Here is a 27,050-nt window from a genome sequence, read left to right as displayed (position 1 = left end):
AATTATTTAATTTTTTTTAGGTGGATGAACTAGATATGAAAAAGGATAAGAAACCAGAAAATAGATCAAGACATAAATCAACAGATATTAAAAGAAATCAAAGGTTAGAAAGATCCGAGAGTAAAGAAAAGAAAGATAGGACTTTGGATCCTATGGATCCAGCATCATATAGTGATATTCCACGGTAATATTTTTTAATAATATATATATTTAAACATAAAACATCAAATTTAAAATTTTTTTTTTATAGAGGAAAATGGTCTGATGGTTTAGCAAGACATAATGAAGCTAAAACAGGAGCAGATACAACTGCTTCAGGACCACTTTATCAAATGAGACCATATCCTAGTCCAGGTGCAGTTCTTCGATCAAATAGAGCCAATAAAACAGAATCAGAATCATCTAATAAACCTAAAGTATCATGTCCTGAAAAACCAGAATAAATATTTTTGTTTTTATATTTTTATTGTATTACACTTATTGTAAACATTTATTGTAAATATAGCCTAATTCAAAAAATTCACAAGTTATTTTATTATTATTTTTAAAAAACCAAATTAAAATTTTTTTCATTTCTGAACTTCTTTTGAAACAATTTATTTTTTAATTTGCAAACTCGTTATTTAAAAATTATAATTATCTAAAAATATGTAAAAAATTTTATATTTTAATATATTCAAATTTAATTGATTACAGGTAAATTAATATATATTATAATAAAAAAAACAATAGCAATATATTTTTTATAATATATTTATATATATGAATTATTAATTATATAATTTAAAACTTATTTATAATATATAACTATAATTATATGTTTGAAATTTATTTATGTTTTATATATATATTTATTTATATATATATATATTTTTTTCTTTAATAGAAATAACGTTAATAAATCTTAAGGTCATTTTAATTAAAATCGTATTCTATTGATGAATCATGTCTTATAATTAAAAACATAAGAATATTGCATCATACTAAATGTTAAAATGATTACAATAAATAAAATTGAACGATTCATTAGAATTAATTCTATGCAAATTTTTGAATTTTGCAGTTGATACTACTGCTGATATTTTCGAGTCTATGTTAAAGTTAACCTTGTTCTTGGCCTACTTTGTCAGTAACGATGCAGGGGAGCAAGCTCGATATTTCCAAGGGATGATGCGTGGATAATGGAACAGATTTTCTGTATAAGATATTTCATTATTTTCACATATTTTCTTCAGAATTTTATTAACATTTTACCACGTTTCAAAACGTAGAATTTAATTAATAAAACGTCCAATAATGTAAAAAAGATGCAAACATTATTTATAAATACTGAACAGTTAATTTGGGTGACATAAAAAAACGCATATGAATCACAAGAAGTGTTGCAAAATAATTACAAATGCATGTGAATTGTAATTTTCTTGCATTTACAATATTTTAGATAAATACGAGATGAATACAATTACTTGAAAATTTTCATTCGCATACTTTTAAGGTATGTATGTATATAAATTAATATTGTTATCTTATAGATTTGATATTAAATATTTTTAATATTTCTTACGTATTTATTAATAATTGCATTATTTTTCATTAAAGTAAAAGTTATATTCATTCATCAAAGAACTTAATGCAACAATTGTATCCAGGTTAACTTATTTAGAAACACATGACAGATCACGAGTTTTCCCGCCGATTTTAAATTGTTACGTTTACAATCACTTATTCCATTATTATTTAAGTCTTAATTTTTTTTATTGAAATTTCTATTTGAAATTTGAATTTTTATAAATATTATTTTAATTAAGTTTCTATATAAAATAATAAAAACGTAATATTGTAATAATGAATTAAAATCGATTTAATAGTATTTATAATAAATCTATATTATTAAATTTCAATAAAATATATTACAATATTATCATCAATATTTTTATTAATATAGATTTATATTTAAATAATTCTATAATTTTTTTTTTCAGATAAATCTTATTTATCTATATCAGTTAAATATTTATGAATACTTACTAATCACAGTCTCTATTTTTGAATTACAATATTAATTATTTTGTTAAACTCAAACACACATAGTTCATGCAGTTCTATGTAGATATGATAGATAAAACTAAAAGTTGTCGAATGGTAAGTATAATATATTATAATACATTATAGTAAAATTCATTTCATTTTATCACAATTATTCCTTCTTTCTTGAAATGATATTATTTTTAAATGATATTATTTTAGTTTTTTACCTAAAATATTATTTCAAACAGCATACTTATTGCCTTTTCTCTGATCTTAAATTGTTTAATAATATCATAATCTTTTGAAGAATTATTATTTTATTTACATAATTTATCAAATAAATAAATTAAGTTGTATCAAAAAATGTTTATATTAAAGTTTTACATAAAAGTACATTTTAAGAATGAGAATATTTAAATTTTCTTTTTCTTATCTATATCAGTTATCTTATCTTTATTGCATGTATATCTTGTCAGTTTCTTTAAATATAAGATCTTTTATTAATAATAATTATTCAATAAATTTCTAAAAATTAAAATAAAATTTTAAAAATTATATTTTTTTATTATGTAATTGTTATATATTAATATATAATGTTTTTGTGATTTATCATTATTAATAGCTAATTAATTTATAATATAATCTAATTTATTATAAATATATAATATAAATATTATATAATTTTTTATATAAATTATATAAATATAAATGAAATTTTTTGTTTTAATTTTTTAAATTATTTTATAAAAAATTAAAATTTTAAATGTAAGAATAGAAATATGTAATAGATATTATCTTATTTCATATTATTTTTCTTGATTTCTATTTTCTGTTTGATATTATCTATCTATTAGTTTTGTTTGATATTATCTTTTTAGTTAGTATATTGGTTAATGTTAAGGTGAATGCATGTATATATCAAGATGGCAATTGGAAGTATTATTTGTGGAGCCAGTACTCCTAAAATGAAGAGAAAAAAGGCAAAGGTATATCATGATTTATTTTTTTTATTTTCTTCTTCTCATTTAATATAAAATTTTTTATTCAAATCTTTGACACATTATTAGTTATATTTTAATCGAACATTACATTTTTTATATGTTAACATTACATTGACACTGTGAAATATTTTTTAAATATATATACATAATATATATGTATTATTTCATAATTGAAAATAAATCATTTAAATACATTATAGGCAACTGAACGCAGTTGGATAGAGGCAACTTTTCAAAAAAGAGAATGTTCAAAATTTATTCCAAGTGCAGATGATGAACACAAGTATGTAATATAATATTTATGATTTTTTTTTATTTTTTAAATATTTTAATAAAATAAATTTATATTTACATTTATTATCATCTCCATATTTATAATGTCAAATATATGCTAAAACATTGATTTAAATTATTATAAATTCTAATTTTTTTATAAATTTTAAATTTATTATTTTTATAAAGTACTTTGAATGAACTATTGAATTATTTTTTAATATATATCATTCTTGATATCATTATACATTTTTATGTATTTATTTATTCTTTTGTTAAATATAATTGTTATACATTGATATATGAAGAGTTTGAAATAATTTCAAACATTAGTTTTTTAAATTTCTCTAATAATAATCTGATGAAAAAATATTTTAAAAAAAAGTTAATCAGTAATTAATTTATAATTGTAATAATATAAATTTCAAAAAAAATTTTTTTTTAAATAAAAAATCAAAATCATTTTGAAGTTTTTAAACAATATTATATATTTTTAATTTTAGAATTATAAATGATATTAAGATGAGTTTAATGATTTATAATATGATTTTAAAATAATTTTAAATTAAAAAATTTAGATTGATTTTCTAGGAATATTAATTTGTAAAACTTAATTTTTTAACATTAGATTAGTTATTCAATTTATAATTTCTAAATAATAACAATTATAAATAAAAGATTAAATATAAACAATAGATTTTTATTATTACAATAATATATTACAATAAATTATTATAAATTAAATATTTTTGTTAAAAATATTTTCTTATCAGATTTGCAAAATATAAAATATATATATATATATTTTTTAAACCAATAATATTTTTGCAGAGGCAATATAAGCAGAATAATTATAACAATGATGATGATCTTAGAATTGTAATTTTAATTTTATATTTTAAAAATTCTATTTTTCAATTTCTATTTTTAAATATGCTTTTCTTTTTTCTTTTCTCTTTTACTTATAATGTTTATAATTAAGTTATTTTATTATTATTATTATTATTATTATTATTATTATTATTATTATTATTATTATTATTATTATTATTGAAAACTCATTTCAAAATTTTTCCAGGTCATTACTAACATAATTCTTTATGTTCATTTTCTTTTCATTTACTTTTCTTTCTTTCATTCCATTTATAGGTTTATGCAAGTAAAAGGAGATAAGAATGCTGAATATGATGTGATTACCACTTCCAGGTGAGAGTTCATTGTGGGTTTGCATTGTTGTTGCGATTGGGAATCTCGCATTCTTTTATAAATAAAAAAAGAAATATTAAGATTTATTAAAAATATTTAATATTGCTTCTGCAAATATATATTTTTAAATTAAATATATTTCTGCTTTAAAAAGAAAATAATTATTTATATATTTTTTTTTATAACATTAAGATATTATTAATAATACTGATACATTACATGCATTCTTTATAATTCTCACCAATAATGGTTTGTATCAGAAGGAACTATTATATTTTAAGATTTTATAGTGTATATTATAAAATTTGCAGTAAAATTGCATTACATATTTATTGAATTATTTCTTCTTTCATTAATATTTACTAATTTATTTTATTTATTGTTTTTCATAAAACACTTTTTTTTCTCTTAAATTCATATTCATTATATATATTTTCTTAAATTCATATTCATATTCAACATTATGCAGTTAAATAATCAAGTAATATTTATAAAACTATTATGATAATATTATATTTTACAGTATTTAGATTATTTTGTCAAACTTATTATAAAAATAATATTAATAAAAATTATTATATTATAAAATATTCGAATTTTTATTTCTGCAATATAATTAGCATATAATTAGACTATAAATTGAATTGATATATGTTGAAATTCTTTTGTATTGAAAAAAAAGTGATTAGATGCAATAAGGTAAATAAAATAAAATATATAAAAATATTCTATAGTATTTTATTTTATATATTGTGGAAAAACTTATCATTTGTTTTAATCTTTTTATTTATATTTAAATGCATCTAAAAAAAATTTATTTATATATTTTAAATTTATTTATTTATGCTTAAATGCATCTAATCTCTTTATTCTTAAAATATATTTAGTTTCTTTATTCTTTATTCTATTAAACATAGTAATAAATAATTATTAACATTATAGATGTTGTTGTGGATATTCTTATACTCATCACTGCAGAGTTGGTATAGATGTTCAAAGTTACACTCTTAGCAATACCAAAGAAAAAGATCGGGAACAATGGTCTCCCGCTAAAAATACGCGTCCATTTCCTACAGATGCATATGGTACCATTGAGTTTCAAGGTGGACCTCATCCAACTAAAGCCCAAGTAATTAAAAAAAATATATATATATATATATATATATATTTTGAAGCAGCATATTAATTTTTTTGTATTAATATTTCGTTCTTAGTATGTGAGACTTGCTTATGATACAAGACCAGAACCAATAGTACATTTATTATGTCGAGAATGGAATTTGGGATTACCTAAATTACTCATAACTGTGCACGGTGGTCGTTCTAATTTCGAACTACAGCCTACTTTGAAAAAAGTTTTGCGAAAAGGTTTATTAAAAGCTGCAAAGACAACTGGAGCATGGATATTTACAGGTGGAACCAATACAGGTAGATTAAAACAAATATTTAATCAGATTGATTATTCTTCGTATCATTTAAATTTTATTATTAATATATTTATTATTATTATTATTAATAATTATATCATATTAATGTTTAGGTGTAACAAGACAAGTTGGAGATGCTCTGCTATTAGAAAGATCTCAAAGACAAGGTCGTGTTGTAAGCATTGGCATAGCACCATGGGGAATTTTAGATAAAAGTCACGAACTTGTAGGCCGTGGAGGCGAAGTATCTTATGATTGCCTTTCATCTCCATGGTAAAACAATTTTAATAGTTAATATATAATTTCATATAAATATTTACTTATATTATTTATTATTATTGATATTTAATGTAATTATACAGGTCTAAATATGCAGTTTTAAACAATCGCCATGCATATTTTTTATTAGTCGATAACGGTACCGGTGGTCGATATGGTGCAGAAATTGTGTTACGTAGAAGATTAGAAAAATATATTTCAAATTTAAAATTACAGCCATGTAAATATATTTATATTCTTTAATAATTTCGTTTCGTTTATAATTTCGTTAATAATTTTTTTTATGATTAATAAATTTTTCATTATAGATACACATAGCAGTATTCCTGTTGTGGCGTTAGTCATCGAAGGAGGTACAAATACAATTCGATCAGTTTTAGAATACGTCACAGACGTTCCACCTGTTCCTGTAGTAGTCTGTGATGGCTCGGGTCGCGCAGCTGATCTCATTGCTTTTATGCATAAGTAATAATAACCATGGTCAACTTTTTTTTATATATTTTTATATATCATCATATTTTGTCAATAAATAATGATAAAAAAAAATTTAGATATGCATCTGAAGGAGATGGAGAAAACGCAGATATCGAGGGACCATTAGAAAGTATGAGAGAACATCTTTTAGATACAATAAAACGCACTTTCAAAGTATCTGCCGAACAAGCATCGCAATTGTACTCTGAATTACTACAATGTACGCGTAAGAAGCACTTGGTAAGTTTTTATTAATTATTTTATATAAAAATAAATTAGATAAATTATAATTTATCATATACAAATAATAAAATTAAATTTTTATAGATAACAGTATTTAGAATAAGTCAAGAGCGACCACAAGAACTCGATCAAACGATTCTAACAGCTTTATTTAAGTCTAAACAATTATCCCCAGCTGAACAACTATCATTATCTTTAATTTGGAATAGAGTAGATATAGCACGTTGTGAAATATTTGTATATGGGCAAAATTGGCCACCAGGTGCTTTAGAGCAGGCAATGATGCAAGCTCTGCAACACGATCGTATTGATTTTGTGAAACTTCTTTTAGAAAATGGAGTTTCTATGCGTAAATTTTTATCTATACCTCGACTCGAAGAATTATATAATACCGTAAGTTTTTTATTTTTGTTATTTTTATATTTATTATATTTAATATTTATTTTATTTATTATATTTATTATATTGATAATCTAGAAAGAAGGTCCATCAAATACATTGGGTTACATTCTTCGCGACGTTCGACCAAATATTCCACGAGGTTATATGTATACTTTACATGATATCGGTCTTGTAATAAATAAATTAATGGGTGGAGCGTATCGATCTCAATACACACGCAGGAGATTCCGTATGATTTATACCAAAGTAATGAAAAGATCTGGAGCACATCCTCAACATTTACATCGAAATAGCTGTGTATTGGGTAACACTACTCGTTACTATTCAGGATCTGGTAGCAAACAGGATAGCTTAACGATGAGTTTGCTTGCTGAAACGTTGCCGGCTAATAGAGATACACCGCTTTTTGATTATCCATTCAATGAATTGCTTATATGGGCTGTATTAACGAAACGTCAGCAAATGGCTCTCTTAATGTGGCAACATGGAGAAGAAGCTTTAGCAAAAGCATTAGTTGCCCTTAAATTGTATAAAGCCATGGCACATGAGGCTGCTGAGGATGATCTTGAAACAGAAGTTTATGATGAATTACGAAGTTATGGAAAAGAATTTGAAAATATTGGTACTAATATTTGTAGTAAAATATTTATATTTTTATTATTATTATTTTTTTATAAAATAATCTTTTTATAGCTTTGGAATTATTAGATTTTTGTTATCGTCAAGATGACGATCAAACGAAACAACTATTAACATCTGAACTCCAAAATTGGTCTGGTCAAACGTGTCTTTCATTAGCAGTCACGGCCAATCATCGACCTTTATTAGCACATCCTTGTAGTCAAATCATTTTAGCTGATTTGTGGATGGGTGGTCTTCGTACAAGAAAAAATACGAATTTAAAAGTAAATAATTTAGATAATTTATTTTAAAAAACATATACTGTATTATATTTGGCAATAATGTTTTAATTTGTTATTAGGTCGTACTTGGATTGATTTGTCCATTTTATATAATATGTTTGGAATTTAAAAGTCGCGAGGAATTGCAATTGATGCCTCAAACTCAAGAAGAACATCTAATCGCTCTTGAAGATGAGAAAGAAGATAGTGATTCAGAACATGGTGTACCAACAGGTCCAGATGTCGAGGTAATGAATTATTTTTTTAACAATATTGTAATAAAAATATATTAAATAATTATATAATAAAGTTAATGCAATTTCAATAAAAAATTTTAACTGATTTTTATGTTTAAAATATGAATTTAATTCATGAGTAAAAAAATTATAAAAATTCAGAATATAATATTAATTAGTAGTATAGTATATACTTATCATTGCATTTATAAAAGTTCATCATTACACATTTCATGCTGCAATTATTATTTCTGAACATAGTGGCAATCACTGCTTTATTATTTTGAATAACTTTGTCAAATTTCGTCCATTCACAATATAATTTGAACGAAATTTTCATTTGTAAATAATAAATTTTCACGTGAATAAATGCAATAAAAATATAATCGCTTTTGAATATTTATTTAAACTATAGTGTGTTTTTGAAATAATTTTCAGTAACACAATTGATACATATGGTTGCTGGTTTTGAACAGTTATTTAAATAATTGTTTGAAAACGTATACACATGTAGATTCTATCTATACAGTGTTAAAAAAAATTTTTATAAATTTTATATTTGTATGTGTATTACATTTATTTAAATATTTTATACAAATTTTATAAAATATTATGAATAGATTATAATTATATTTAAACTATGCATTTTATATTCTTCAATTTTATTTGTAGCAATGTAATAAATACTCTGTATAATTTCATTTTGTTTAATATTAAAATGTATACTTAAGTATATCGTCTGAAAAAGTTTGATGTTTAGTAATTTGCCAATATTATGTGGTATAGTGTATCGATCGCTATTAGAGGTATTGAAATGTTTTTGTAATTCAGACTATGTGGGTATGCGTATGAATTGTTTTTAGAAACGTCAGCGCAGGAGCCTGAGCGTACGCAACAAATCCAGCAGCCAACAAGGCGCTAAGGTATAACTATAATGACCTGAAATGCAATGATTCTATGACCAATAAGTTCACACTTTCTGGTGCACTTTTCAACTATCTTTCTTATGTTATTAGTTATCATCAAGGAAAACTTCTATTTATTCAGTATCGGAATCCGTACCGGTGAGGATGATAACTAACGTTTCTATTGTAAAACAAATCGTGTTGTATTGTTATAAATATTTAACAAAAAACTATTGTATATTGTGATATTAGATAAAAAAAAATACCGCTAAAATATCGGTATAATTTTTATAAAACAAAAGTATGAATAACACGAACTAATTAATGTATTTTTATATATGTATATAAGCTTTATATTTTTTAAACCTGATATCATACCGATGTTTTTCATTTAGCGGTTGAAAAGTCTCTAACCATTGTCAGTCGTATGTTTTTGATAATTTATTCTTAATAATTTGTTATTGTTGAAATATAATCTAGTATTCAAAACATTATGTTCAGGAAATTATTTTTAATCGAGACATAAAGAAAGGAAATATTGATGTAATTATATTTTAAATTTTCACTTTTCTTGCATTACATACTTGATTATACTAATCATTTATGCTTTACATAGCCATAATTTTTAATATTATCTGCACTTGTTATTTGTTATTTTTTATTTTTATCTGATTCTTATATTCTGATTCTCTTAGTACTGTAGCAATTGATTATATTTGTTTTAGTAAAATATACTTACATCTATTTTTTTATCTTTTTTTAATTTATTAAATATTTTTAGTTATTTATTGCTGATGTGGAATTCTTTGCACTAAAACACAATTTGCACATACCTCAAGTAATACTCCCTTTTATAAAATATATTGTAAATTCATCATATTTGTACATTTCATTCATAATTCTACATAATCATATAGTACACTATGATACATACATAAGAAATAATTATGTTTTTGTATAAAAATTAATGTATGTATCTATTCCTATTTTCTATAATATATTAGAATGCTATAAAGGATTTTTAGTACTTGCTTTTTATATGCTATTTACCATTCTATCCAAATAATTTTTTTAATTATTTTGTTAGCAACATCCGTACTGTAAATGGTTTTTGAGAATGATTAAAAATTAGTAAAGATGAACATATTGATATATGTCTCATTATATTCAAAAGATTCCTATCTGTGTGTTAATGTCCTGTATGATCTACTATAACATATGTATATATATTTTGAAATTTTAATTTTTTCATATAGGCTTTAATTAGCAACGAACATACTACAACTATTGTGAAGGAAACAATTGTACAAGAAAATGGTAAAGTACTAACTGATAATGATGATGGAATTCATCGTGCATATGGTATTCATTCTGATTACTATGATATCAAGAATAGTAGGCCATTAAGATTGAGGAAAAAATTGTATGAATTTTATACAGCTCCAATTACAAAATTTTGGGCGAATGCTGTAAGTTTTATATATAAATAATATTATATATAAATATAAATAATTAAATTAAAAAAATTTTAAAATTATTATTACATATTTAACTTTATTTTTTATTTTATAGATAGCATATATGATATTCCTAGTTCTGTTTTCATACTCTATTCTCATACACATGGATGATCATCCATCATTAGCAGAAATTTATGCAATTGCATATATTTGTACATTAGGATGTGAAAAAGTACGCGAAATTGCAACATCTGAGCCAGCTACTCTTTCGCATAAATTTAGTGTATGGGCGTGGAATATGTGGAATCCCTGTGACGCAGCTGCTATTATATTTTTTCAAATTGGTTTGGCTTTGCGCTTAAGACATTCTACTCTTGATGTCGGTCGTGTTATTTATTGTGTCGACTGTATTTATTGGTACTTACGAATACTAAACATCCTTGGTGTAAATAAATATTTTGGTATGTTATTATACAAATATATATATACAAATTATATAAAAAATAAGCATACAAGCATAATATATAGTATAACAAATATAAAATATAATAAATATATGTTATATTTAACATTTAGGTCCTTTAGTTACAATGATGGGAAAAATGGTAAAAAATATGACATATTTTGTGGTACTTTTAATAGTGGTATTACTGAGTTTTGGAGTTACTAGACAGGCAATTTTGAATCCTAATGCTGAACCTAAATTTAGAATTATTCGTGATGTATGTATTCTCTACAAATATTATATATTTATATATTATATATATATTTTTTTTATAAAACATTTTATTTTATAAAAAATATTTTATACATTCTATTTTTTTTTATTCTATATAAGATTTTTTATTCTTTTATTCTACAGATATTTATGGAACCATATTTTATGTTATACGGAGAAGTATATGCAGACAACATAGATCCTGATTGCGGAGATGAGCCAGGAATGATTCCATGCTTACCAGGCCGCTGGATCACACCAGCTGTAATGTCTATTTATCTTTTAATTGCAAATATATTATTGATAAATCTTTTGATTGCGGTTTTCAATAATATTTTCAATGAGGTAAACGCGGTGGCGCACCAAGTTTGGATGTTCCAACGTTTTACTGTTGTTATGGAGTACGAACAAAAACCAGTTTTACCCCCTCCACTCATTGTAGTTTGTCACATATATCTGGTGGTGAAATATTTGCTGCGATATATAACACAAGGAAAAGCAAGCAGTGGTGAAACATACGACAATGGATTGAAGTTATTCTTAGAAGCAGATGACATGGAACGTCTCTATGATTTTGAGGAAGATTGTGTTGAAGGATATTTTCGTGAGCAAGAATTGAAATTGCAAATGTCTACAGAAGAACGTGTTAAAATTACTACAGAAAGAGTAGAGAATATGCATTCAAAGATCGAAGATATTGACAAAAAAGAAAATACTCAAAATGCTTCACTTCAGGTAATTATTTTATCATTAATAAATTTATTTTAATTATTATTGAGAAATTTTACAAAATTTTATATATTATTATAGGCAGTAGAATTTCGTATCCGCAAATTAGAAGAATTAAATGAACAGACTTTGGCACATTTAGGAGTTATCCACCGATTCATGGCTACTCATATGCCCAATATAGAGGGTTTATCAAATTTTGATATAGAGGGTCGCCAGCGTAGAATATCAGAACGTTCAGAAGTTCTCTCAGAGACAGATTCTCATACACAATTACCGACTATCACGGCTAAACGCAAAAGATTAGTTCGATCGATGACTGATGCCACGTTTCTCAATTTAGGCCCATCATTAGATGATGATATAATGAAACATTCAGAAACTATTACGTCTCGTGAAAACTTGAGTAGAAATGAATCTTCTATAAGTGGAGATGGACATATTATTCAAGATGATATAAAAACAATCACAAGCCAGGAAACTGAATTTAGCAAAATCGATGGTGAAAGAGAAACTATAAAAAAAGATTCACAATTGGATAGTAGAGAGACAAGCAGAGAACCAAGTGAAGAGCCAAGTAGTAAAGAACCAAGCACGGATCCAAGTAGACAAACAAGTAGAGAATTGAGTAGAGAAACTAGCAAAGATGCTACAAGTAAAGAACCGAGTAGAGAAGCCAGCAGTGAAGCACCAGCTTCAGAACCTATTAGACAAGATTCTATAGAACGACCCATCAGACAGAACAGTAGAACGCGTTCAGAATCAGATGATATAATGATATTACCTTCCAACATACCAAGAGGTGTGACCTGGGCGGAACCACGTGTTGCAGTAATTCCATCAGTGTCTTCAACAAATACGCAAAGATCTATTCTACTAGCTATGCGTGCTGAATATACAAGTATAACAGATGAGTTGGAAAGTTATTGTGGTCTTTTAAGTCCACCTCGAACACCGCCAATTTCTCCACCACCTTCAAGGGTTAGAAACTTATCCGAAATGTCAAATCCTGAAATGGCTTGGCAAATTGAGAATGAACATTTACGTGATGCTGAGGAATGCGATTATCAACAGATGGAAGATCTAATACAGAGGAGATACATTGCAGATGACGAACCTTTGCATGTTTCGGATGAAGCTAGCGGTGGTTCATTCTTCATATCGAATGAACATAGACATCAACTTCGAAGAATTTCTGCTATTGATGAAGAGTCACGAAGACCTCCTCCTACTATTAGCGTGACCAGGGAAATTGAACAAACGCTTTCAAGACCACCAATTCGAGATTCGGAAAATTCAGATCCAAATGATAAGAATTTGAATACGGTACCTGCCCCAGCATCAGAAACTATGTGTTAAATAGTACAATTGTCTGCAGGTAATCTTATTTTAATATATTTTACGAATTGATTTGATTCAATGAGATTGTACAAGTTGAAGCTACAATGAAATATATTTTCAGTTATGTTCATATTTTATTCATTTTAATGTTGAAATGTAGGAAAATAAATAATACAATATTTTAAATGAAGAATGTTTTAAAATTAAAAAATACTTTTATATTTTTAATAAAATTATTATTTCATTGTAGCATAAACGCATGTAATTTGAATAGAATGCATTTTTTTAATTACATACTTGATAATATATTTCGAAATTTATAAATTTTCTTATGATATTTTAATTGTAATTTTTAATACAATTTTTAGATATTTTTGTCGCGTTTATATGAATGATTTGATTATTTTTATCCATAAAGTACTTAAATGCACATATTGTGTATATATATCTATATATATGCACATGAATTTGTAGATATAAATATTAAAGCTTGTTCATATCTCAATCAATTCAAATATTTAAATGTTTACATTAGAATTAGCAATTTTTAATCAATTTTAATCCATCATATACAATTTTTAAATAATTTATTGCTATAGTATAAGATTATAAAAATATTAATTTTTATCATTAACATTTATATATTAGAAAAAATTTACATATTAGAAAAAAATTTAACAATATTTAATATATGTGTTTATTATAATTTATTTAAAAATAAGCTTTGTAAAGCATTCAATGTTTATTTCTTCATAAAAAATAGTAATTACAAATTTTATGTATATATATATAACTTAATTATTTGTTAACATTTTATTGCAAACATATAATTAACAAAATTTAATTAACTTATTTAACTAATTAATTAACTAATTAAATAATTAATGCTAGATTAAATTGTTTTATATTTTTTTAAAAATATAAAATCTTTTATTTAAAAATAATTAGAAGGATTTTATATATATTATCATATCTATATCCAATTAATATTAATAATGTTAATTATAATGTTTATTTGCATAATAATTTATCTTAATGTTATGATATTCAATAATTGGATCAATTAAATTATCATAACACATGTGATAATTATTTCAAATATTTGAAAATTATTTTTTTAAATAATTAATACAATATTTTGATAAAAACTTTCTAATGATTTTTAATATATAAATATTTTAATTATTATTTATATTATAAATGATTTCAAAGATAAATGATTATGATTTTTGAACATTTAGAAGTTTAAATATTTTTTAATTATTAGTAATCTTTGAATTTAATATATGTCTGTAATTATATCATTCGTTAAGTATGATTTCTCTGACTGTTCGTACTGGAATTATTATTTATTTTTAAAATTTGTTAATTAAATTTTTATGTTATATGTGGTTAACCATATATAATTACTCATAGAATTGAGCGTCATTTATCAAAAATCAATAGGAATATAAATACAGACATATTCAAAAATAATATTTTATTTATATATATGAATAAATAATATATAACAAAATTTTTAAATAACATATATATATTTATTTTATAAGCAATTTCGATTTAAATTTATTTTTAGATTTATTTTTTAGATTTATTAATTCATTGGCAATGACAATCTTTATGATTCATTCATCACAGTTCGATAATTTTTTTTTTTTTAATTAGATTTTGAATTATTTCTTGTTAAAAATTATATATAATTTTTTTAATTGTAAAATGTATTTTACTAACTATATATTTTATTTTTACCTTACTTACTTTATTTTGTAAGATTTAATTTTTAAATATAATTTTTAAATTTAATTTTTGTATTATTAATTTTTGTAATATTAGTTTTTTGTTTCTTATTAGCCATTTTACATTGGATTGTCATTATGCATAACAAATAGTTGATTTTTTTTGAATTGTTTACAATAATAATTTAAAAAGTACACAAAAGTAAATATACGCTCAATTTTTTGAGAAAAAACTGTACATATACGTATACATATACATATTTTAATGAAATTTCTAACAAAAAAATCTTTCTAGAAAAAAAATATGTTTCGAAAAATTTATGTTGCCACTTATCTAAATCAAGTACAATATTATACGAACATTATTCAAGTTCCTTCCATTTTCTAAATTGTTTTTCAATTTTTTTATGCGCACATGTACACAATTTATTTGTTATTACGTATTATAGCAACGTGAAAATTCGTTGTTTTTCCCGTCCTTTATCTTATTCGATTGGATTAATTATTATTTTTTAATTCCTTCGTTTATTCGGAAAAAATGTACTTTACAAAATTATGAGAAACTTATATATGGAGTGTAATTACAAAAAAAGTGCCGGATGAAATAATTATACAGAAAAAAAAAAAATCTTGAAAAATATATTTATTTTATTAAAAATATAATAAAATTAAAAATAGAATTATATATCATTGAAAGCATATGAAAATATATTAATTTTTAAGTAATTTAAATTTTAATATTATGCAACTATTGAAAATCAAATTGATTATAATCAATATTTTTTACATATTTAAGATAAGTATTTAGTTTATATATTCAATCAATTTATTCCATTAATTATTATATAATTATTGTAATTACATTGCAAGAAAAATTATATCTTTTTTATTGCAGAATAATTATTTTAAACGACACTTATTTTGATATACTCTCTCTCTCTATATATATACATGAATATATATGACCATATAATGAAATCAAACAATTATTTTAACAATGATAAAAATCAATAATGTAGTTTCACCTAGTTTTATCAGTCAAGAATTTTTTTCTTTCTTTTTTTTTTTTTGAGAAATATAAAAAAAATACGTTTTATATTTTTTATTAACATTATTTTAGAATGTTAATAATATCCTTAGCATTGAAAAAAATTATATATTGTAAACCTATTCAAAAAAAAAAAAAATAATAAGAGAATAAAAATTCAATACCAATTGTGTTCAAAGATTTAATCAAAAAATTAGGTGAAACTTGATTATTGAAATTCTCAATATATACGTATACTCATATACATATATTGATACTGATGTAATGTTTTTTAAAAAATAAGAAAGAACATTTTTCAGTCATATATATGTAATACGAGAGCGAATGATTAAAAAATATAGCGAAGGGAATTAAAGCAGCGTATGCTTAATCAAATATTAGGTACTTAGTAGTATAAAAATAAATCACATAATTATAAATTTACGAAAAAATACCATATTGTCTTTAAGTACGATTTCGATTCGGTAAATTGAAGCCGAAAGATCATTTCAGATTCGAAAACGAGATCGATTTTTAATGTAAATAGTTCCCTAACGATTAAATAATATAAATGTGACGTAATATGCAGCTTTATTATCTTTTAGACACGTGCGAATAGCATTTCTATTGAAAACAAAAGAAATCAAATCATTGTTAAACTTTTATGTTTAACAAAGATTTAAATGTTAACATTATTAATATTGTTATGTTATTATACTACTATATAGAAAATGTTTGATTTTGATAATATACATGAAAAAAAAACCGTCCTCGAATATATTATCATTCCAATATATAGACACAATTGTATACATGAGAATAAACGTTAAAATAATTTAGATATGAATTAATATCATGCTATGTTAAATTTTTGCTTTTTAAGATATAATCTGTTCAGAAATATAGCGAAATCATAAATCAATATTTAATAAAAAATATTTAGTAAAATATGTTTGAATACTATTAAAAATTTATACTATAAATTGTCAAAATAATTGTTGGCCACATTCTTTGCAAGAATTATATGTACTTATGTTTTTTTATGTCGCTATTTTATTTATCGAATAGAACTGTTATAGTTCATGAAATTCCTTTGCACAATTTTATTCCTACTTTTGAACATACCATTGCTAAGAAACAGAAAATCAACAAATTTTGGCGCGAAACCATATTTTAATATTTTCTAACCCTATTTACTATTAATATTGACACGATAATATTAAGCAAAAAGCAAATCATTAATATAAATTACCATAATTAGTATTCTTTCACTGCAAGAATGAAGATAAAGTACAATAAATTCTTGGAATTTATCACAATACTGATTTAGACATGTTTACGATTTTCTCATAACTGTATATCGATATAAACACAAGATATCATTGAGCGATTCGCACGCGTCTATCATCATTACTGCCGAAACGTTTTTATGAATTTTTTGAATGTATATTTAGGGCCTTATCACGCACTACTTATTGCGTCAAACACAAAATTTACGGACCACTTAAAACCAAAATAGAAAGAATATAAACAAAAACATGAACAAATAAAATGAACCATATCACGCGGATAATTACGTTCTTAAAAACAAAAACCAATCCGTGTTAATATATGTATATCTATCCGATATGCAATTAATAAGCAAAACACAATATTTATCGTCTAACATAAAAGTAACAAAAATGTAAACGATAAACAAACGAATATGCCTAATTGTATGTATAAAAATTGTGTATATTTAGTAAGTGAACGTTCGTTTTAAAATGCGGACAAAACAAGACAAATTTAAGACTGTATCACAAGGAAATAAACGCTTGTTTACTTATTTTATTCTAGAATCAGTAAATATAGACGAGCGTGTAATGAATTGTTAATATAAAATCCAATATAAATAGTGATGCAATGTCTATTTAAAAATATTAAATTTATTACTGAATTCGAGAAAGAAATAATTGATTCTTTCTAAAGGAATTGAATTTTTAATTTTTAAATCGAATTTGGTAATAACAGTGACATTAATTAATTTTATTTAAAAATAATAAATGTATTATTCATTTATATAAAATTTTTTGTTATTAAATATTGTTATTAGATATTAAATATTTTAGTAATATTTAAACTTTAGGAAAGTTTAATCTCTGTGAAAACTATCTGTATGATGGTAACACTGTCATAATTGGTAATATTGATTGCTAGTATTAGATTATTGATTCATTTAGACAAGAATTAATAAATTAAATTTTTCAACATTGCCCAACGAATTAAAATGATATCCACGAAAAAAATTGAATTAAAACGAAAAGGTACTATTGTGTAAATTAAGCCTTACATAAACAATCGATAATTGGAACGATCAAGCAACGAACATGTTTGCGATTTATCGATAATCATATAGTACATGTACATATATTTGCATAAAATACTTGGTAAATTTAATCATTCGATAAATATCAAATTGTTTGAGAAATTTTCAAAAACAATTTTTCCTTCTCATTTTTTCTCATAACAAATTACATATATTCTACCATGTTACTGTTAGCTTTGCTATCAAATATTCTCAACAGCTTTTAAAATTTTAACAATAAGACATCGATATATGTCTTGATGAATCGAATGATAGAAGAAATACAACGAGATTACAATCATAATAACATATTTTAATGAAAATTTGAATTGTGTAATCTTGAATAGTACAAAATTAACGAAAGTAAAATGTAAGTATGTATTAAAAAAATATTTAAAATAATTTAAATAACTTTTCTTTATATATTAAACACGCGTTTTTCAATATCTCGTTGTATTTTTTTTACGAAAAATATATCTTAAACAAATGATTATGTATCCAATATTAAAATCGCCATGGTTTAGTATAACAATTGTTATCTACGTGCGATATAAAATCAAATTTGCTCAATATATTTTGTGCATTATTCGTAAGCATATATAAGCGTATTTGAGTACAATTTTTTTACATTTTTTTTTTTTTTTTTGCTTAAAGTAAAAGAAGAAAGATACAAAAAAAGTATTGAAAACATTTTAAAATGATCTGTTTATTATTTTTTTCTTTTTAATAAACAGATTCTATAGTCTTAAAGAAGTTATAATAAATTTATAGATATTCATTTTTCAAGGTACCAAAGTTTTTTCTTATGCTTATTTTTCATTATGGAAACACAAATTGCTCATATATGTCCGTCAAAATCATATACATAAATAATTCAGCCTGAATATATGTTATACCATATTTATAAGCAAATGCATAATACTTCGTTGTTACAATGTACAAATGTGACATTGTACATTTACAATGTACAATGTTTCATTATATATCGTTTGAAACAATTATAAATGATTCATAAAATATCAATCATTTTTCATTGTCATGTATTTAATCACAAGCTCAAAACTTTTTTAAAATATTGACTTATATAAGCAATAAAATTAAATTACAAATTCAATCAAAATATTTTACGAGGAGAAATAATAAATAAATATTTTCTTATATTTATTACAATATAAGAAAATATTTAAATTCATGAAGCTCAAACATAACTATTTTTCATTTTCAGATTTTAATTGATTCTTTGTCTAAAAACATAACATCATTTAATTATTATTTTAAACAGTATATTTATTTTATGAGATGAGAATAATAATTCTTTTTTGAAACTATTGTGATAAATTTTGCACCTTTTTTTTTTGATCGATATTTATGTAATCGTGTATAATTGATGATTATGGATAGGTTCGAATTTTGCGTAAAAAAGATCAGAAAAAATTATACATGAATATATAACATATGATGAACGAGATTCATAATGAAAAAATGTTTGATGTAAGGAATACATATATTTTTAAGATAAACAATATCATTAATAACAATGTTCCTTCACTTCGTTACCTTTATATGTTATTAATAATAACGATTTCCTATAAACATATATAATGTATAAACAAAAAATGGGAAAAAATAACAAAGACGAAAAATTAAAACATTGCAATATAATGGATTATCGATGGTTTTTCGAAAATGTCCAGTTTTACATTACATCCGATACTGATTGTAAGAATTTTGTTTTTTTGTGTTTTTAATCCTTGAGGAAGATAAAAGAATTAATTATTGGAACATAGTGTGAAACGAAACAATAATTAGACAATAAAGAACAGTTCTAAAAAAAATCGTGCAAAGGAAAACGTTTCAAATTTAAAGAACTTTCATTTCTGACTGAAAATATATAGAAAAAATAATTTTTAAATAATTTCAATCTTTTTAAATATCTTCTTAACATTTTATTTTTTGATGTTCGAGCCACGTGGATGTTTTCCTATAATGCGATATTACAATCATTAATTGTCAAGGATAATCAAGGATTAAAATCATAAAAAACTGTTTGTTAAACTTTTTGACATGTAAATATCTCGAATATTGTAAATACATTCGTGTTTTCATCCACCCATCAATCAATTGTATACTAATACAATATAACTTGATAGAAAAAGGTCTTGAATTATTCGTTGTTTCTCAATAAAATTGAACATATGTGAATTCTGATTCTTTTGAGCTCCGTTTTTTGAATATGATTTAAAAAAAAATACTAAATATTTATTCATGTTACCATGAATATCATAAAATAATGATTTCTAATTAATAATGAATAATAATTTTTAAATATTGTCAGATTCAAAAACAAAATGTTTTGTCGAATGTTTTTAATTGATTTTATGAAAATATTTTCAAAACATTTTTAACTTTTTTTAAAGTTAAAGTTACAAACCAATTGATTCTTGGGAATTATTTTCGTTTTTTATTTTCTCAAATAGAAAATATGAATCTGTAATCGTCCAACATTGTTATAACATTCTTTGCTTAAGAAAAAACATGCTGATTGACTATATATCACTGTATCGTCAATTAAATTTTATAAGATACTTTGTAGTAATTTTTATCTCTTAAATGGAATTAATCTATTCCGTCTTCTTACAACACATTCAGCACGCTTATTATTCTACACATATATTGTAACGATTTACGAATTTGATTAATCTAAAACACATGCTATATTAGGCTAATTTGCTTACGCGATATATTATTGTAAATTCGAATCCTTACATTAATCATATTGACTGGAATGATTAAAAAAAAAAAAAAGAGCAATCGATTATATATGAATAATGAAAAAGAATAATAAATAAATAAATATATGTATTATATTATATATATATAATCTACACGAGAGAATTTCAAATTGATATATACATATATAATATATATGTATATGCTGTAATTCAATATTAAAATTGATTAAAATATATATCTGATATCAAAGTATTCTCTTGCTTTATTACATATATTTACCCCTTTTCTAATTATTACATTATATATTTTTAAATAAACATACTCAAAACTTTTTAAATTTAATTATATCATAAACTATATTATTAAAAAGGGAGTTATATTAATTTTTTAATTAAAAAATTTTATGATGATTAAATTATATGATAAATAATTGCTAATAAAAATTGAAAAGTATATAACGTAGTATACACAAGTGTAGTAAATGGTGCATGAATTATGTTCTTTAATAACATCAGAAAACAATTTTTAGAACTTTCTCTATTGTAATTAATGAGTGAAAATAGATATCAGTCTTTTATAAATATTATATGTGTATTGGAAACAAAAACGGAAGAAAATATATTTTTTTATTCATCGATATTCATTTTGGAAAAAATATATCGAAGAATGAAAACAGTTCATTTCAATGATCTGCACGAGAGAATTTCAAATTGAATGTGAAACATATAAATTAGGGTCATGTTTAAATTGCTTTAAAAAAACAAAAGAATCGCTTTCATCGATTTTACTATCTTCACTTTCACAATTTACAATCTACAAAAGTATAACTTCTGGACGCATTACAAATAATGCAAAATTCCATGATATTAATATGAAAGAACCAATTGAGCCGTAGAAAATTTGAATGACGGCAGAAAATTTATGAGAAATAACTTTGCATAGCTCTTTCTTTTGAATTCCAAAGAAAGTAAAAGGAAATGTTTACATTCTTCTTATTTTGTTCCAACTATGATTTATATTATAATATTTTTTCAAAACTTTATTCTAATCTTATAATTTATAATATTAAAAAATTGTTTTTAAATAAATTATTATTGAAAAATAATTGAAAAAATTTTTCCTCATGAAAAAAAGTTTAATAAACGCATTCAAGTTGAAAATAGTTATCTCAACATCACTCTGCATTCCTCCTCACTTTCCTTGCACCATGGAAATGGCCTCGATAAGAGTAACCCTACAGGTTGTTTCAAAAAGAATGCAGTTTCATTATTTTAGATCTTAATTTTTTCAATTCATAATTATAATTCAAAATTCAAAGCTTATTCGATGAAAAAAAACTACGTCATTTAAAAAAAGAAGAATACAAGACGATAACTTCTTATATTCAAATCATTTCCAATTTAGATAAAAATTTGAAAAATCACTAAAATTTATCTTAATCTAAGAGAATTAAGATGTTTTAAAAATATTTAAATTTTAATTTTATAAATCTATAATTCTATTAATTTTATGTCTAAATTTTGAAAAACGAAAAAGTAATCTTAAGATCTAAAATCATAAAATTGCTGATTTTTAAATTAATTAATGATCTTAATAAATTAATAATATAATTTTTGAAAATGGATCGAAAATTTGAAACGTCTTCTAGTTTACAACTGAACATCACTAACATTCTCATTATAGCAGTGAAATTGACAATCTGTATATGCATTTATGTTTCCCAACAAGAATTCGTTTCTCGAAAGGATGATTAATAGGTCTGGTAATAATTAGATTGCTGTATCAAATAATTCAACGTTGGACTAAACAAAATATTCATTCCTCTAATTTCATGATGATGCATAATTATGAGAAACTACGACTAAATGATTCACAACGGATTATATATTGCGGGCTGAAAGAAAAATCTAACGTAAAATGTCTTGTGAACGCGAAATAAATTTCTAAATCTATAATTTGTTATGTCTTAATTTGAAATTTGATAAAAAAAAAAATGAGATCTTCGTATATTTTTGAAATATTGAAATATCACAAACAAACTTGAAAATTCCTAATCTTAATCTTTTTCAAATCCTAAATACTATATTTAAGTAAAAATAGAATTTCTTAATTAAGTATCAAATTAATTAAAATCGGAACAATTAAATCTAAACTAATTTCATATAATTTAATTTGGAATATATTTACTCGTTAATGGAAAATATGTAAAAGTAGAGTTGATTCTCGTTAATTTCAAATCAGTTTTTATATCTTTCTGTTTCTCTTTTAAAAATTTTAAAGAAAATTCAAAATTCTTGTCTAAAATTTCTGTACACTTTTTTGATGAAACCAATCGACGCAAAGTAAAATCGTAGAAAAATATAAAAAAGGAAATCAATTATCCTATTGATCGAAAGATCATTTTAATTGGATTTATAAAACATTACAAAGAAACACGGATTCATAATCGCATCCGAGCGAGACGAATGTTTCTAATTGGTATGAAAAGAGCGAGGAAGAGGCACAGTGATACCAGAGAGGTAACTTTCGTTAGTGAGAGCGATATTCGTCTGTTTAAGAGCTGCCAGTTTCCACTCGTTCGTCGTGATCGCAAATATATTCCCCTTCTTCGATGGCAATCGTTAACGATCACTTTCTTCTAAGTAAGTTCCTTCGAAGGATTTACTCGTTCCAGTGATCGATCCACCGCAAGGATTACTCGTGCTCTCGCTACTTCTCCTACATCTTCGTTAAATATAGCATGAAACAACTTTTCTTCACTTACTTTACTCTCAATGTGTGTGTGTCTCTTTAATACAGATATGATGTCACCTGAAAATTAATTAATCAATTAATTAAATAATATAAAAATTGAATTATACATTGTGGCAGTTAAAACGAAGAATATGAAGAGCACGAAATAATAAAAATATACGGGGGGGTCGAAGAAGACAGTTGGTGCACGTTCCTTGTTGGAAATGAATTTTCGCGGTGGACTGGCGATACTTTTATTCATTCTTGTGGAGGTTAATTGCGCGATTTTGAGAATCGTACAGGAAAATCACTTGTGTAAGTGCATCATTTAAATACTTTTGCATAAAAATATTGTTCACGTATATAATATATTTACACACATCTATTTCTGTGAATTACATATATTTTTCTTCTTTTCCTTCTTTTTGTGCCAAGATCTTTCACGAACATTGATATTACCATTGATATCGTAAAAAAATCTGTTTTTTTTTTTTTTTTTTCATAAATAAAAGATCATTCTAAATAATAATTTCTTTCAATTCTAAAACAGAAGATTATCTTTTATTTCTCTGTAAGTTATACTTATTTACATCAATTCAATACGATTTGTAATTCTTTTTAATCTTAATTATTTTTCTTAATTTCTTTGATCTCAAAATCATTCAATTTTATACGCATTTCATCCATGTGTCAGTTGGCTATGCACGAAAGTCAACTAGGTGGAAAACATGAGTTTTTCAATAACAGCTTGCGGATGTCCAGCAGCGTCGCATAGAGAGCCACGTGCGATTCTGTCAGCGAAGAACGTCAATTCCTCTTCACTGGGCGAGGAGGAGAACGTGAGGACAACAACGGGTCGAATATTCAACGGGAAGCCGAGCAAACGAGGCTCTTGGCCTTGGCAGGTGTCTCTCCAACTCCTTCATCCAAAGTTAGGATTTATCGGTCATTGGTGCGGTGGTGTTCTCATTGAGCCCACTTGGGTCGTCACAGCTGCTCATTGTATTCATAAGTGGGTTTCACTTTTCATTGGAATTTACGAGTTTAGTAACGAGAGATTATCGGTATATAGAATGACTTGGAATGATTTGAAAGGAATAAAAATTAATGAACATTGGAAAATTTCCATGAAATTATAATAATTGAAAAAAATATTTCTTACATTGTAAGCAATCTGTCTGTTAGAATTTTTGTTTTATCATTTTGTTTAAAACACAATGTATAAATTTTATATTAATATATATTTTAAGATGCAAGATAATGAATAGTTTTACTTTTTTTCTACCTTGAAACACGGGTGTTGGAAGGAGAGACTTAAAATTGAAATGGAATATCGTATTAACAAAAATCTCATTGCTAAACTAAAATATATATATTTTTTTGTTTTATCTTCGCCTATAAATTCCGATATTTACTTACAGCGAGCTTTTCAATTTGCCAATTGGTGCACTATGGACGGCAGTCGTCGGGGAATGGGAATTAAACTCCGGTGGACGTGGCTCGGCAAGACTACCTGTTGAACGGGTGATCCTCCATGAGAGATTTAACAATTATTTACACGATATCGGTATATATAAATCATTTCAACTTACATATGAGAAAAATTTGAAATATTCGAAGTGAAACAGTAATTTCTTTTAAATATTATAATTTTACAATTATCGCCAAATCAATTTTATTTTTCGATAAGTTAAAAAATAGGGGGAAAGATGAAAGAATTAATAACGAAATATTGTTTCCAGCATTGATGAAACTAGCTAGACCAGCCCCTTTATCCAAAGTAGTACGAACGATATGTTTACCGGAACCGGAAGAGAAGCTTGCAAACAGATATTGCGTCGCTTCTGGCTGGGGTCGATATGGCCCCTCTCAGTCACTTTCTACTGCACTTTTAGAAGCCTCCGTGCCGTTACTAGATCTTGAAAAATGTACGAAAGCTTATGGGAAATCGGTATCGCTTCGGAATGGCCATCTTTGCGCTGGTCACACTGATGGCTCGACCGGAAGTTGTGTGGTAAACGATATATATTTATTGAATCTATTAAATTATAATTGAAGCTTAAAACCAAGCCTTCAATAGTATGCAAATTTTATTCCGTTTATTTCTATTCATCCAAATTCAAAAATGTTTCGATCGTTTAAATTTATGACACATCATGTTTTTATGTGTTGCATTGTATCATTAAAATCTACTCAACTAGATTGAAATTTTTGCATTCTCCTAATAATCATAATAATCACAATTCGATCTCTATGAAGCTCGAGATGAAATGATGAATTATTCATTTCAACTTGTAAGATCGATAAATCTCTTCATTAAATTAATCTCTCTCTTATTAAATTTTAATCTCAATCACATTTCACCAAGTATACTAGATATTGTAAATATTTTTATAATTGAATGTTATTAAAATTATACATTCATAATAATGTAACAAATATATTTTAAATATCTTTATTAATGTTGTTATGAGTATTTTTTCTAGATTTATTAAGCGTTTAAAGTAATGTATCAAATTTCAAAGAGAAAATATTGTTGTTCAGGGTGATTCTGGAGGACCATTACAATGCCGTCGCGCAGACGGTGTATGGCAACTGGCAGGCGTCACTTCTTTTGGATCAGGATGTGCCAGGCCAGGATATCCTGACGTCTACACTAAGATTCAGTATTACGTTAAATGGATAAGAAATACTATGAGCAATGACGACGATACGCAACTTTTTTAATTTTTTTAATCAACATGTAATAACTCACGTGTACCTTGAAATGTAGATAACATTTATGTAAATATTAATGCGAAGTAGAATCATTGTATATATTGACATAAATAAACACATTTTTGTATGTTTCAA

General features: G+C 24.2%; 3 protein-coding genes and 1 long non-coding RNA gene across 16 annotated transcripts in view; 3 read left to right on the top strand and 1 right to left on the bottom strand.

Annotated features, from left to right (window-relative positions):
• The window catches only part of PQBP1 (poly-glutamine tract binding protein 1), a 1,969-nt gene extending 1,509 nt beyond the window's left edge, over nt 1-460 (top strand). Inside the window, exons 5-6 of the mRNA XM_003695327.4 lie at nt 21-184; nt 251-460. Of these exons, the coding sequence (XP_003695375.1) occupies nt 21-184; nt 251-443 (357 nt within the window). The 3' untranslated portion in view covers nt 444-460. The remainder of the gene's footprint in view (nt 1-20; nt 185-250) is intronic.
• Nucleotides 189-1,694, bottom strand: LOC147658488 (uncharacterized). The gene is made up of 3 exons (XR_015295193.1): nt 1,565-1,694; nt 1,123-1,195; nt 189-426 (listed from the first exon to the last, which is right to left on the bottom strand). It is a non-coding gene; the product is annotated as an uncharacterized LOC147658488 (long non-coding RNA).
• On the top strand, nt 744-25,752 carry Trpm (transient receptor potential cation channel, subfamily M). Of its 12 annotated transcripts, none has more exons than XM_086917518.1 (23): nt 744-1,495; nt 1,983-2,142; nt 2,930-3,014; nt 3,230-3,312; nt 4,452-4,508; nt 5,451-5,637; nt 5,723-5,936; nt 6,049-6,208; nt 6,298-6,434; nt 6,523-6,679; nt 6,766-6,928; nt 7,016-7,324; nt 7,409-7,955; nt 8,027-8,238; nt 8,316-8,483; nt 9,335-9,394; nt 9,488-9,535; nt 10,633-10,845; nt 10,949-11,297; nt 11,413-11,558; nt 11,699-12,289; nt 12,365-13,661; nt 25,619-25,752. In XM_086917518.1, exons 3-22 carry the CDS (start codon nt 2,934-2,936, stop codon nt 13,640-13,642), a joined length of 5,160 nt encoding a protein of 1,719 aa, XP_086773644.1. In that variant the 5' UTR covers nt 744-1,495; nt 1,983-2,142; nt 2,930-2,933; the 3' UTR covers nt 13,643-13,661; nt 25,619-25,752. The 12 variants fall into 12 exon arrangements, with proteins under 12 accessions (XP_086773644.1, XP_086773642.1, XP_086773643.1 ...); XM_086917516.1 differs by lacking the exon at nt 25,619-25,752 and adding an exon at nt 24,963-25,096; XM_086917517.1 differs by lacking the exon at nt 25,619-25,752 and adding an exon at nt 24,960-25,093.
• LOC100865116 (chymotrypsin-like elastase family member 2A) lies at nt 24,016-27,050 on the top strand. 2 transcript variants are annotated; one of them, XM_086917521.1, is made up of 5 exons: nt 24,016-24,512; nt 24,960-25,209; nt 25,619-25,764; nt 25,940-26,211; nt 26,742-27,050. In XM_086917521.1, exons 1-5 carry the CDS (start codon nt 24,422-24,424, stop codon nt 26,922-26,924), a joined length of 942 nt encoding a protein of 313 aa, XP_086773647.1. In that variant the 5' UTR covers nt 24,016-24,421; the 3' UTR covers nt 26,925-27,050. The 2 variants fall into 2 exon arrangements, with proteins under 2 accessions (XP_086773647.1, XP_086773648.1); XM_086917522.1 differs by having other exon boundaries at nt 24,030-24,512; nt 24,963-25,209.

Source organism: Apis florea, unplaced genomic scaffold (assembly GCF_048593485.1).
Source record: "Apis florea isolate Af1SG1 unplaced genomic scaffold, ASM4859348v1 contig_2203_pilon, whole genome shotgun sequence".
Lineage (NCBI taxonomy): Eukaryota > Metazoa > Arthropoda > Insecta > Hymenoptera > Apidae > Apis > Apis florea.
This window is presented reverse-complemented; position numbering and strand designations above follow the sequence as displayed.